The 14,649-nt window shown below is 39.9% G+C and overlaps 1 protein-coding gene across 1 annotated transcript in view; it reads left to right on the forward strand.

Moving 5' to 3' along the window:
- ADAMTS2 (ADAM metallopeptidase with thrombospondin type 1 motif 2) overlaps positions 1-14,649 on the forward strand; it is a 472,420-nt gene that overhangs the window by 286,700 nt on the left and 171,071 nt on the right. Inside the window, exon 4 of the mRNA XM_036749669.1 lies at positions 10,274-10,476. Coding sequence (XP_036605564.1) covers positions 10,274-10,476 — 203 coding nt within the window. The remainder of the gene's footprint in view (positions 1-10,273; positions 10,477-14,649) is intronic.

Below are 14,649 nucleotides of genomic sequence, written 5' to 3' on the forward strand. Positions count from 1 at the left end.
TCTGTACCCTGAGTAATATATGAACTGTATTCTTTAATTATGGATTTGGCTGAAGATTAAAAGGAGAGAAATTTAAAGCCTTTTATTGCCCCTTTATAATTCTCAGCATAATTCATTTAAAATCTCCTAATTTGTACTTGTACACACAGAGGGGCAGGTGTGTTTGTAGTGCAGAAACATGCAAGTGAGCCTGGGGGCTAAAAGCATCCCTCACTATGCTAGGATTTGGGTGTGTTGTTGGGGGAAGGGGTGGGATATGGGAGGGGATTGGACACAAATGAATGAGACCATCTCTTTTAGGTAAAAGTTGAAAATAAAATGTGATGGATAATCCAAGTGAGTGTGTTCCAGTCTCTCTGCTTGCTGGGGCCAAAAAGCTCTGGGTTCACAGTTCCACTTAATCAAACTTATTAGAAGGCTGTCTGTAACTGGGCAGTTTTGCCAAACTGAAGTCATTGCAACTTGTCTCATATAGTTATGCAGTGATGTTGGTTTGACTGCACTCCAACCATAGATTCTCTAAGGTCAGTCTCATTGGCAAAAGCAAAATGCCCATTGAGGTCTATTCTGTTCTCTCTCATTCTGCTTTCTCACTGTCCCCCCTCCCTGATTCTCTACCTGTTCCTACTCCCTCTCCCCTCGTTTCTCTCTGCATGGGTATATCTCTGTCTCTGTGTGTCTCACTGTCACTGTCACTTTCTGTCACTGTCATCCTCTCTGCTTCTCTTTCACGTATCCCCTTAGGTTAAGCCACAGCTCACATAATCATGTGGTGACATTTGACTTCCTGTGATGCTTATAAAGATTCTTTGAGGCTTCTGAGTTGCAGGTCCCTGGCCAGAGTGAGTGAAGCTAGAACCCCTGGACAGCCAGGGTCATACTGCTGTCTCTCTGTTTAGGATCACCCCATTACAGCCCATGTGTGAAGGCACCTGGAAGGAACAAGTGAAAACAATGAAGGGAAATAGAACTAGGTGTTTCGTACTTTGTATAGGTAACCTTCCTCCACCCCCTGCCTCCAAATACCTGCTAGGTCGCAAGCAGTCCACTTCCCTGGCCTCACTGGCTATCACTGGCTGCCATAGGCTTTTGTGAAGAGAAGATTGAGTAGGTATATGATAGCAGTTGTCAGGTATTTGAAGTGCTGTCCCGTGGAAAAACCCTCACAAGTGTTTTGTTTGGCTCCAAAGGGCACTACTAGGACCACTGAGGAAGGAGAGAGAGAGGAGTTCCAGTGAAGGAGGTTTTAGTTCTCATGCTTTATACCTTAGTTGTACTGTCATTTCACTGGCGTGGTTATTCTTTTTGCTAAACAGATTGTAATCCTTTGCCTTTTCCTCCTGTGTGATTCTTGTCCAGATCTTTCTGTAAATTCTCCACAGAATACCCACTTATTTCAATGGAATCTTTCTTCGGCATCTTTATTTTCTGCCCTCCCTCCCCTCAAACAGAAAAAATTTTAAAAATAAAACTCTCTCTTCCTTTTCTACAAGTCACATAGATTATGTTCAAGATGCCTAATGGGGATCCAGGTACAGCCTGTGCTAGGAAACAGAGCCGAGTTGATGTGAGGCCTAACCCCATGACCTTGGCCTCATTGGGCTCATGCTCTAATTCACTGAGCTAACATACAGCCTGCTGGAAAAACAGAGGAGACAAGGATATGGGAAATCAAGTCCGTGGAGAGCCAAGAGACATCACCATTTCCATGGGGCTATCTTTCCCTGGAACATGGATAGCACCCATGATTTTTCATTAGTCATTTAATTAGGCATTTATTAAGTACTGTGCACCAAGCACTGTGCTAAGCATTGTTAATACAAAGAAAAGCAAAAATGGTGTCTGATCTTAAGGACCTCACAGTCTAATGGAGAAGGTTATGTGTAAAAAATTATACATATATGATATATACATGTAAATAGGAGTTAATCTCAGTGGGAAGGCACGAGTAGTGAAGAGAATGGGAAAGATGGCCTTCCAGCACTGTTGTCATCAGCACCATCACCATCATCACCATTATGACTAGGATTTATATAGTGCCTACTATGTGCCAGGCACTGTGCTAAACATGTTACAAATGTCATCTTGTTTGATCCTCATACCAATCCTGGGAGGTGGGATTGTGGAGGAAACTGAGTCAGACAGATGTTAAATGACTTGCCCCAAAGTCACACAGATTGTGCCTGGAGTGGGATTTGAACACAGTTCTTCCTGAGTAGAGACCCAGAGTGCTATCCACTGTGCCACTTAGGCTGGGGTTTAAACCTCTACATTAGTACTCTGCATCTCATTTTTCTTCCACTGGTGACTGTTCTCCCATGGGTGCTCTACTGTTCTGCCGCTGCCCCTTTTTCTTGGCAGGAGGGCTGGCTTCTTCTTGATCTGGTTCCTTTAACAGGCACATCAGGAGCCTAAAATATTTTGCTCCCTAGTTAAGACACTCCAAAGGCCTTTTCTCAATCTTCATTCTTGATCGTTTTGCAGCCAATCACCCTCTTCTTGATACTCTCTTCTCCTTTAGGTTTTCTGGACTCTACTTTCCCCTGAATTTCCTCCTATCTATCTGTCTGCTTCCTCTCCATCTCCTTTGTTGGATCCTTATCCAAGTCATATGGCGGTGGAGACCTGTGGGTGTCACATAGGGTTCTGTCCTGGGCCTCTTCTCTTTTCTTTTTATAACACTTCACTTGGTGATCTCATCAGCTCCCATGGATTTAATGATCATCTCTATGCTGATGATTCTCAAATCTACCTGTCCAGACCTAACCTGTCTGCTGACCTCTAGTCTCACATCTACAACAGTCTCCACTAGATGTCCAGTAGACATCTTAAACTCAACATGTTTAAAACAGAATCATTCTCTTTCTCCCAAAGTGCCCCACCCCTTCCCTTTTACTGTAGAGGGCAACCTCATCCTCTGGGTCCCCCATGCTCCTAACCTAGGAGTCAATCTGGACTCTTCACTATCTCTCACTCTCATATCCAATCTGTTGCCATAAACCATTGATTTCAGCTTTGCAACATCTCTCAAATAATCCCCTTTCTTTCCTCCAATGCTTGTGCAGGTCCTCATCACCTCATGTTTGGACTATTGCAATAGCCTGCTGGTTGATCTGCCTGCCACAAGTATCTACCCACTCCAGTTCATCCTCCATTCAGCAGCCACAGTGACCTACCTAAAATACAAGTCTGACCATGTCACCCTGTCTAATCAATAAACTCCAGAGCATCCCTGTCACCTCCAGAATCAAAGACAAAATCCTGTTTGGTGTTCAAAGTCCCTTCTAACCTAGCCCTCCTGCCCTCCCCTTTCCAGTCTTCTTACCCCTTACTCTCTGCCACACACTCTGATCCAGTGACATTGGCACCCTGATTGTCCCATAAGCAAGACACTCCATCTCTCAGCTTCAGGCATTTTCTCTGGCGGAATTTTCAGCTCATCTCTACCTCCTTTCTTCCCTGGATTCCAGCTAAAATCCCACCTTCTAAAGGAAGCCTTTCCCAATCCCTCTGAATCCTAGTGTCTTCCCCCAGTTAATTATTTCCTTTTGTTTGCTTTTTGTCTTCCCCATTAGTCTGTAAGCTCCTTGATGGCAGGGACTATCTTTGCCTTTCTCTGTATCCCCAGATACAGAGGCTGGTATATAGTAGGTACTTAATAAATGCTAATTAACGGACATACTCATTTATCCTCTCTTCAATGCATCTTAACTTTCTTTTTTATTTAAGGAATGTCTCACCATCAGAGTTAATTCCAGGCTATCTTTTTTTTTCCTCCCTCAGTACTGTCTTTCTTTTGCTGGCTGGAAGCCAGGAGGCTCCTAGGTATCCTCTTAGCTAGGTTTGTCCTCAGGGCTGATTTCGTGGCCCTTTGCCAAACCTTCCTCCTAATCATTGTCAAACCACTTTGAAACCCAGCATTTAGGATGCTATCACCTCCCCAAGGTCTTGCTTAAGGAAAAGATTCATTTAATTTCCCCACATCTGCAGAATCCTCCCTCTTGCTCCCCTGACACCATAGAATGTGCTATTAGGGCTGAGGCTTCCTTGACTTCTGAAGCAGGTGGGACCCCATCCACATATCATCTGCTACTGGAGTCATCATTCTCTTCATTAGAGCCATCCCAAGGATAAGGTGATTGTTGAGTCTGTCCTAAGTTTTGCCTTTTTGGGTTTCTCTCCCCAGCCTCCCCTAAACTGGGCAGTGACTCTGGGAGAAAGCCTGGAATAGAGAAGAGAGATGGGTGTGGGAGGAAAAAATGATCTGAGATGGATACACACCTGCCACATGTGCCCAAAGACCTCAGGCACACATATATCACAGACATGCTTTGATGTATGATTTACTCAATGTGGTATTCCATCCGATGATAGAGATTACAACCCCTTCTCACCTTGTCCATGCCTTGCTATAAACCCTTCACAGATGATCTACTCCATGTCCTGGGGGACACTTCCAGCTCTTAATGTTGGGGGCAAAGGGGCACCTACTCAAAGTAGCTGTCCTTCATTACTGCTACATCATCATCTTCATTGATATAACTGACCTTTTTTCTATAGTGCTTTAGAGTTTAAAAAGTTTTTTGAATAGATTATCTCATAGGAGTATCTCAATGACTTTCAGGGTAGGCATTCCATTTGACAAAGAAGGAAACTAAGTCTCCCAGAGATATGTAACTTGCCCTTTATAATTAAAAAATCTGTGTGGGTATCGTAGAATACCACATTGATACATCTATCAAAGTATGTCTATGATATATGTGTGCTTGAGGTCTTTTTATGCACATGGGGCAGGTGTGTATCAGTCTCAGATCATTTTTTTCCTCTCACACTTACCTCTCTCCCTATTCCAGGTTTTCTCCCAGAGGCACTGCCCAGCTGAGGGGAGGAGGGGGAAGAAACCCAAAAGGCAGAGCTTAAAAGGATGGACTCAACAATCCCCTTATCTTTGAGATGGCTCTGATGAAGAGAATGGATTTTTGGGAACATTGTCTTGTTATTCCTCAGTCTCCTTTTTTGGATCATCATCCATATCCTGTCCCCTGATTGTCTTGGGCTTTTCCTGAGCCCTTTACTCTTCTTATTTCTCAATAAGTCTTCATGATTCCCTCATCATTCCCTGGGCTTAATTATCACCTCTGTGCAGGTAGTTCCCAAATCTATATATCCCACCCAGGTCTCTTCTTGAATTCTTGTTTGAAATCACCAGCTTCCTCTGGGATATTTCAAGCTGGATGTCTCATGCGTATCTTAAACTAAACACATCCAAAATGTAACTCATTATTTTTTTCCTAAAACACACCCCTCTTCTTATGTCCAACTTTTGTTCTTGGACACCACAAGCCTTCCAGTGGCCCAGTTATCAACATCAGAATCATCGTTATCCCTTCATTCTCCTTCACAGACCGCATGCCAATTCATGTTGATTCTGTCTCCCCACTTCTCTCTACTCCCATGGCACCGCCCTAGTTCAGGTTCTAATCACCTTCCATCTGAACTATTACAGAACCTCGAGTGTGACCATATCACTCTTGTGCTTAACAGACTCCAGTGGCTCCATGTTATATTTCAGATCAAATTCAAACTCTTCTGTTTGGCTTTTAAAGTCTTTTGCAACCAGGTTTTAGCTTATATTTCCAAACTTTTTACACATTCCTCCTGTTTACTCGCTCTGGGACCCAGCCAAATTGTCCTTCGTGTTTGATAATCTCCCTCACACATGAGACTACAGACCCAGTGCTCTATCCACAGTGCCACTTAACTGCCCCAGCCTGACATACAGTAGGCACTTAATAAATTATTTTTATTATAGACTTTATAGGCACAGTATATGCGTCCAAGTATAAATGCCTGTCATTTGTTTCCAGGTCTAGTCTATGGACTACATAGCATTGTTCCTAAATTAACTTATTTGCTTTTCTACCCACATATGACCTTAATGGCATCTTTTACATCACTTTTCATAAACAAATTACTATTGGCAATATACTGTGACCTGCTATATCCACCACGTCTCTCTCTTGTCTTTTGGACGACTTATAATTTTTGTTTTTCCAAGGATATGAGCCTTAGTGATTTGTAGCAACCAAAGAGCAGGACTGGGAGAAAATTGAAGCTATAAAGATGAGTGGTATTGATCAGTTGTAGATCTCTGAAAGTGCTTTGTTTCCCAGATGGGACCCAAATTTACATTCTTCTATTCAATACTAGGATCAGCTCATTTGTCTGTCTAAATGTTCTGGACAAGATATAGACACTTGTGCTAACTTGTGTAGCAACAATCTGCCGCAGCTGTTGTGGGGTATAAGACCCAACAAGACCAGCAACAAGAGCTGCCAGCACAAGTTCTTTGATCTGCTTTACTAAGGAAAGTAACTTTAAGGGATTAACAATCTCACTTTGATCCAACATACAAATATCATTCACTCAGCCGGCACTCTGAACTTCAGAGCAAATACAAACAAATTACAAACGTCAACAGACAGACCTTGTCTGATTCAAATCACAATTCATAGTTACCAGGAAAGCATCAACATCTGAGTTTACAAGCAGGAAGGCTCTTAACAATAGCTGCCCAGAGTCTCCATATCAACATTCCTCCAGTGAGTGAGAACCCCAGACAAAATGCTAACCTTTGAGTTTTTATACCCTGTTCAGGGCCTGAAGGATTCACACCTAATCATCAAAAGGGTGTGAGCCTGGGGCTTAGTACCTAGTTAGCAAGAGGGTGTGGGCCTGGGGCTTGGCACCTAGTAAGGCCTAATCAAAGGATTTAATTACTTTAGCATTTCTAAAAAAAACAGTAAAAAAAATACAACTTGATACTCCTTATCTAGCTACATTTATAATATAGATAGTTATACCAGTTTTTATTAGGTTTGACTTAATGGTGTTTGAAATGCCCTCCTACACTTTAATTGTGTAATTCTTTTACACAACTATGGATTTTTCTGAGGCCTTGTAGTATCCCAGGGCTGGCTCAACAAAATTAGTAAATATAATGTTAAACATGAACAAAAATAACTTGAGAACTTTAGTATTAATAGGAAATTTTTGTTTCAACTCTACGCAAGGCATCTTCTATGTGTTTTATACCTCCTTTGATATCAATTCTCAGTGGTCACTGAGCAAAATTAACTCAATGATTATATCTGTAATAGAGGGTTATATATTACACAGTAGTACTTGTGGGAGATTCCTTGTTGAAAAGTGCCTTCAGAGCTTCATCTTCCTCCCCTGGATTAAATGTTAATTAAAAATAAATTAACAATGGATAGAGTAGGATATTGTATTCTGTACAGCTATCAATTAGCTGTGAGTCCATAAGAAGGTAGAAAATTACTTGCAAAAGCCTGTCTGTTATCTTCTCATGTCTTTATCAAGGATACTATAAATGCATATGTAGACCATTCCCATAAAGATTTTGTAAAGGTGAGAAAATAGACATTGGGGGTAGTTTGTTGGTGCCTGTTTTTGACCTATTGTGATCTTTTCCATTCTTCTGGTAATTTCTCTTTGAGACATCTTCAAAATAAATCTCTGAGTGCCTTTAAAATTGTGTCACCTCCAACATAAATTTAATCTGTAAGAATATGATCAGGTCCAGATATTCTTCCTAACTTTATTGACTTATGTACTACTGTCATTTTCTCACAGGAAATATATAGGATCCAAATGGTTTCATCATTATTGCTGATGAAAAAAAATCATTTTTGAACACTAAACGATTTGTCCCATTTCATGTCTATTTGTTGTCCTTCCAGTTTCATCCATGTGATCCATGCATCACAGTTACACTTATCTGAATTCCCAGATCCCCAACCCTCTCCAGAGTCCCCAGGGACTAGACTCCAAGACCGTGCAGTTCTCACTCAAAAATACATTTTTCCCTTTTCAGGAATTTTTTTCTCTATCACTTGACCTTTCCTTAACCCTCTCCTCCAAATTTGAGCCTCTAGACACAGTGCCTTTGGGTAACAGTTGAACAATCCACTCTGTCTCAATCATTAGCTGGTTTCTGGATAGTTCTTATTTCCCATCATGGATTCTATGTTCTGGCCTTATTCAAATGCTCACTGTTTCCCTTTTTCATACCACGTTCCTCTTTCTCTTTGCCTTTTACTTTTAGGGCACACTGCCCTCTGTGTCTGGCTTATACTCTTGCCTTTTGATACCCTCCCCGCCCACCTAAGACATAGTTCACATGCTACCTCTTCCATGAAGACTCTGAATTGTTTTCTAATCTTTAAAGATACTATATCAATGTGAAGAGCTATTATTGTTCTTCTACCCCCAGCCCCTTTCCAATAGAAATGTTCCCTTTCTTCCTTGAGTCTCTCAGGCCACTGTATTGGATACTTCTTATGCACTTAATAATTCCCTAATTTATATGATAGTTATTTTTATGTGTCATCCCCGCTGCCCCATTCTATCCCCCACCACTGCTCAACTACAGCTAGGCAACTTAAGGATAAGGGTTGCCATTTTTCATCTTTGTGTTCCCAGTACAATGTCTAATAATAATGTTTATTAGCACAGTTAAGCACAGTTGGTGCTTAATAAATATTTATTGAATTTCAATTGAATCTATGAATGTCCTCAGAATAATTTAACTGGATTTCATACCATGTTCTCTACTTATTTTCTCTGATTTTATTTTGTGAGGTGATGCTACTAATTATCTTCCCTCATCCTCCTGAATAATGTTTTGCAAATGAGCTCAAATGCTATACCAGTGTCCACCATGGATGCTATGTATCTCTACTTGTCAAGGACAACAAATAGACATGAAATGAAACACATGTTGGTGTTTCTATAATCTCATTTCATAAACAATCATGAGCAGTGATTAAAACAGTGAGCAGTCTAGTATGGCTGAGGCAGTTAATGGACTCTTTTTGCCTCCCTCTTATGGTGACTATTTTGCATCTGTTAAACTTTTCTAAGAAATAGTAATAGCCGATGCCTCTGCTTTTGTTTATTTCCTCCCTTTAGAGCCAACAATTTGCTTAAAAAGATCAATTCGTAGCTATAATAATTGCCACAATGTCTTTTCATCTTTAGCCTTCCTTCTAACTTGGTATTTACTTTGACCTTTATTCTAACTACTTACTGGTTTATTGGTACATGAAGAGCTAATTCTGAAATAACTTCCATGTTGATAACCAGACATTTTCTGACTCCTGATTACATTGTTTATGATGTTATTTGGTGCCTTCCAACTCACTTCTCTAAAGTATTCATGACACATGACATTCATTTTCTAAGTTGTCTAAAAGTTTTTGGTCTCTTTCATATCTTGATCCCAAACTGTATTTTTCGACCTTCATTCCTTCCTTCTCTTCTTCCTTCCTCCCTCCCTTCTGACTTCTCTGTGCCCATTTACACACTGAAAGTACCTAATATTAAGATATGTGTTGATTTCTTTTGGAAGTTCTTTTCACATTCTTCAGAGAATTTCTCCACTCATCCAGCCTTCACAAGAGATGTTCCTCATAAGATACAATTATCTTCCTGGAACTCAGTTTTGTTTACTCTTCTCATAAGTACTGGCAAAGTGAAATGCTCAAGTATCCCCATGAAAAGATATTTCTTGTTACCATTGTGTTGTATGGTGAAACAAACACAATCAGCTTCTTTTTTAACTCCTTTGAGAGCTTGCATACTGTCCTTCTACTTAGCTTGATTTCTTTGATTTTCATTTCTAACAAAATATACAAATATTGATATAATTTGATTCCTCTAGTAGTATATTAACTTGTTAGTTAATGGACAAAGATAAAATATTGAAAGAACCAACAGTTAATGTTGGTTGACAGTCTAAGAATTTTGTTATTTGAATCCTTACTCCCCTTTCCACCACTCTACCATGTTCACAATGGGAGAATATTTTCAATTTTTAACCATCTCCTTTCTTCAGCAGCAGGTGTTAACTAGTCACCTTTGACCATGTCTATGGGCATCGTCTCCACTTCTGACTGTACACACCAGGCCACAGACCTGGTGTGTACAGTTAGAAATAGGCAAGAGCCTAAGTAGTGAATTTCAAAGCCAACAATGTTAGCTGTTTAAAAATTTCCATATGGGAAGATGCCAAAACCCACAGCTGTTTTCAGCATATTTTTTCAGATGTCCTTTGCATCACCAAGGAATAGCTTCTACTTTAGAAATCTCAGTTTCTTGACTGGATAATTTTGGTGAACTACCCAATCGGTCTCCACCTTGCCCCATAGCATGGCCCCAGCTGATGATCTGTGTTTGTTTTTAACTCCAGGGGCAGACCTGAGTGGCCTGGATAGCCTCAGCAGTATGCTTGGCCTTGTTGAAGACCGAATCAATGGTTCCAGGAGACGGTCTCGAAGGCATGCCACCGATGATGACTACAACATTGAGGTCCTCCTGGGCGTCGATGACTCTGTGGTTCAATTTCATGGGAAGGAGCATGTCCAGAAGTATCTTCTCACCCTCATGAACATTGTAAGTGACTTGAAAGATGACAGCAGGGATGTGGGGACCCCCATTAGCTTTATGTCATTCCTATATTGTCTGGTCCAGCGCCTTCCCCAGATTTCCTGTGAACTTGAACTTCTTTCTCTCTTCTTCCCCTGCCTTTTCATTTTTTCCTCCTCCTTTCCTTCTCTTTATCCTCTATCACTCCTTCTCTTTTCTCTTCCTTAATTATTACATACTATGCTTGGCACTAAGTGGGGGAAATGCAGGGATGCTACAGTTCCTACTCTTAAGGACATTATAACCTAGTAAAAGTAAGGACAAGTATAGAACTAACTGTGATGGGAAGAAAAGAGTGAGATTAAGAGCACAGGAAAGCTCCATGAAAAGTGCTATGAACTATTTGAGAAGAGAGATCAGTTTCATATTAGGTGAAAGGAGGTGTTAGGGAAGGTTTCACGGTGGAGTTACCATTTGAGTTGTCCTTCAAAGGAAGAAAGAGGCTTCAGCATGCAGTTTGTTATTTTGTGGTTTTGATTTTACTTGGTAATTGTATTTGCTTAAACAAAGGGACTGTTTTATAAAACACATTGAACGCACTTTACTGCGTATGTAGTGTAATATCCTTCAGAAAATTAAAAACAAAATAAAGAGAAAAAAAGTGGGGAAAGGGAAAAATATTCAGAGTATGAGGCCCAGAGACAGGAGAGGGCAGTATAAGAAGAATGGATAGCAACTAGCAGAATGTGGTTATGGTGTAGAATAAGTGAAGGGGAGAAATGTGAGATAAGGCTGGACAAGAACTTTGGAGCCAGATTGTAGAAGGCCTCGAATGTCCAACACAAGTGTTTAAACTTTCTTCAGGACATGAGGAGGGACCCACGCAATGTTTCAGAGTACAGAATGATCACAATCACAGCAGCTCCTAAGGAGACTCGGGGGCAGTGGTATTACCTTCTCACAAAACTTGGCACATGATAAGGACTTAATAAATGCTTGTTAACTTGGCTTATTGACTTAGTGTGAAGAATGAATGGGAGAGAGGAAACTAGAAACAGGTAGGCCATATGCTTCATGCAACCAGATGCTCCAGGACTAAGCTCCATTCTTTGCTAGCAGATTGTGTTGTAATATAATCTGCCTAAAACTGTCCCCATTGTTTGCATTGCCTTATTAAATTCAGAAGTTATCCTACAAGTACTAATATATATCCCAAGAATGACCCTGGAAGAAACTCCCAATATTTTGGCATTGGGGTACAAAACCTACAAGATTTCTTGCAAAAGTTACAAATGGTGAAAAAAAAATCCAAGCAAAGAAATCCTGTTGAACTTTTTACAAAGTTTCTTAACCAGGGATCCAGGAGCTTTACACACACACACACACACACACACACACACACACACACAAGTACAAGTATATACATATATATATTTTGATAATGGTTTTTCACTATAATTCCTATGTAATGCTATCTATTTTATGCTATGTATGTATCCTATGTATTTTTTAAAAAATAAAACATCATTCTGAGGAGTCTATAGGATCCACCAGACTGCTAGAGGAACCCAGGACACCAAAAAGGTTAAGAAGCCTCTGTTTTTTAGGCTGGCCAAGAGATTACATGTCATAATCTACTTCAAAGTAAGCTATTAACTCTTAACATGAAAGCAGAGTTGCTATACATTATATTTGATATGTGTTCCTGCTACTTAGGAAAAGAATCCTCTTCAAACAGAGGTCTCATTGGGATAAAATGAGGTGATATTTGTAAAGTGCCTTGCAAACCTTAAAGCATTATATGATTACTAGCTATTGGAGAAGATGTGGGAAAATTGGAACTCTAATGCATTGTTGCTGGAGTTTCTTCCTTTGAAGGCCAACTCAAATGCTCCAACCATTCTGGAGAGCAATTTGGAACTACACCCAAAGAGCAACCAAACTGTGCATACCCTTTGATCCAGTAATACCACTACTAGGTCTGTATCCCAAAGAGATCATAAAAAGAGAAAAAGAACCCACGTGTACAAAAATATTTATAGCAGCTCTTTTTGTGGTGGCCAAGAATTGGAAATTGAGGGGATGCCTCAATTAGGGAATGGCTAAACAAGTTGTGGTATCTGAATGTAGTAGAATACTATTGTGCTATAAGAAATGACAAACAGGATGCTCTCAGAAAAACCTGGAAAGACTTATATGAACTGATGCTGAGTGAAGTGAGTAGAACCAGAACATTGTACAGAGCAATAGCAGCATTGTGCGATGATTAACTACAATAGACTTTGCTCTTTTCAGCAATACAGTGGTCCAAGACAATTCCAAAAGACTCCTGTTGGAAAATGCTAGCCACATTCAGAGAAAGAATTATGGATTCTGAATGTAGATTGAAGGATACTATTTTTGCTTTTTGATGTTTTTTATTTTTTTTCTTCCTCCTGGTTTTTCCCTTTTGTTCTGATTCTTCTTTCACAACATGACTAATGTGGAAATATGTTTAACATTATTGTATCTGTATAAACAAAAAAAAATTAGCCATTATTGGCATTTTCAGTATACATCAAATAATTAAATGGATCCATTCCCACTCAGTGACTTGGTTGTTCAGTTAACTTTTTCTTCTGAAGGCAGAAATTTGTATATCAGTAATACTTTCAGTCATGAAGTCAGCCATAGCAGTTACATGAAGAATTGGCCAGTAAAAAGGTCACATGAAATAAAGGGGAAATGACAAGATTTGAGAGCATTTCTTTGATGTGACCTCATAGATCTCTGGAAATCTTTGATATAAACAAGGGAATTGAACAGAATTTTTAGACAAACATCTGAATGTCCTTACTTGGCAAAATGAAGAGAAACCACTCCTTCCCCTTATAATTCCTTCCCCTATAATTAAGCCAGCTAGGTTGTAGCCTAAGCTAAAAAGATCACCAACTTATCTAACAAATGTTTATTTGACCTTGCCTGAAATTTTTGGCTTTTGTCATCCCACCTAGAATTCTTCAAATTAACAATTTGTTTGAATTAAGCCTTCTCTTCTTAAATTGTAAAGACACCAAATAGATTAAGACCAGATATCTATCAGTCACTAATACCTCAGTATTTATTAGTTCAGTCACATTGCTTTTATCCTAATACTGATATCAGCTACACCAAGGCAATGTGAGTTTTTTCAGGGAGAAATCATAGGACTGAGAATTTGAAGGAATCTTAAATGAAATCTAGTACAATCCTTTAATTTTACAAATAGAAAAATAGCTTAGTATAGGGTACTGGACTTGAAGTTAGGAAAACCTGGATTCAAATCTCCCCTCAGACACTTAACTAGCTATGAGATTCTGGGCAAGTCACCTAACTTCTCTGTGCCTCATCTGTGAAATAGGGAAATCGGACTCTATGGCCTCTATGGTCCTTTCCAAGTCTAAGTCTGTATAGTTCCATGATCCTCTAGTTAAACAGACATCTTGTAGTTTAAATAAAGCCAGAGGTCACACAAGTAGGAACTAACAGAGTCAAGACCTAAATCCAGGTCCTTTGACTGCAAAAAGAAGTGATCACAGTCTTACGTATTCAGGTAAAGCTGGAAAAGTCTTCAGAGGCTGTTAAATCTAACTCCTCTATTTTACATATGAAGAAATTGAGTTTTGGAGAGATTGAGTGATTTGACCAGGATTACAGCCCAAGAGGTAGCACAAGGTCCTGGACATGTAGGAATACAGAGAGGGGACACACAAAATGAGAAGAATGAAGAAAGGGAGAGGCAAGTGGAACAGAAATAGAGAAAAGGACTACAGAAGGGGGAGAAAAGCAGAGGGAGGCAAGAAAAGAGAAAGAGACTCATGCAAGGAGGAGGAGGGACAGAAAGAGATGAGGACATGGATGCAGAAAAGGGATTTTGATCACAGAAAGTAAGAAGGAGAGAGGCACCAAATTGGAAGGGATAGTTGGAGCTAGAGGAGTAAAGAGAGGATGAAGAAACATGGAGGAAGAGACACAGAAAATGAGATGGAGGACATAGAGAGTAGGAAGATGGATGCAGAAAGTAAGGGAGTCGAGTGCCAATGACAAGCTGGATAAACTGATTAGGTATCAACATAGCCTGTGCTGAGCCAGATGAAAAACCTGTTAGTTAAACTATAAATAATTTTCTTTGGAAGAAATCAGAATCTCACATCTAAATAATGGCCTCAGTAAGACCTGTAA

The sequence above is a fragment of the Trichosurus vulpecula genome, chromosome 3 (genome assembly GCF_011100635.1).
Source record: "Trichosurus vulpecula isolate mTriVul1 chromosome 3, mTriVul1.pri, whole genome shotgun sequence".
Taxonomy (NCBI): domain Eukaryota; kingdom Metazoa; phylum Chordata; class Mammalia; order Diprotodontia; family Phalangeridae; genus Trichosurus; species Trichosurus vulpecula.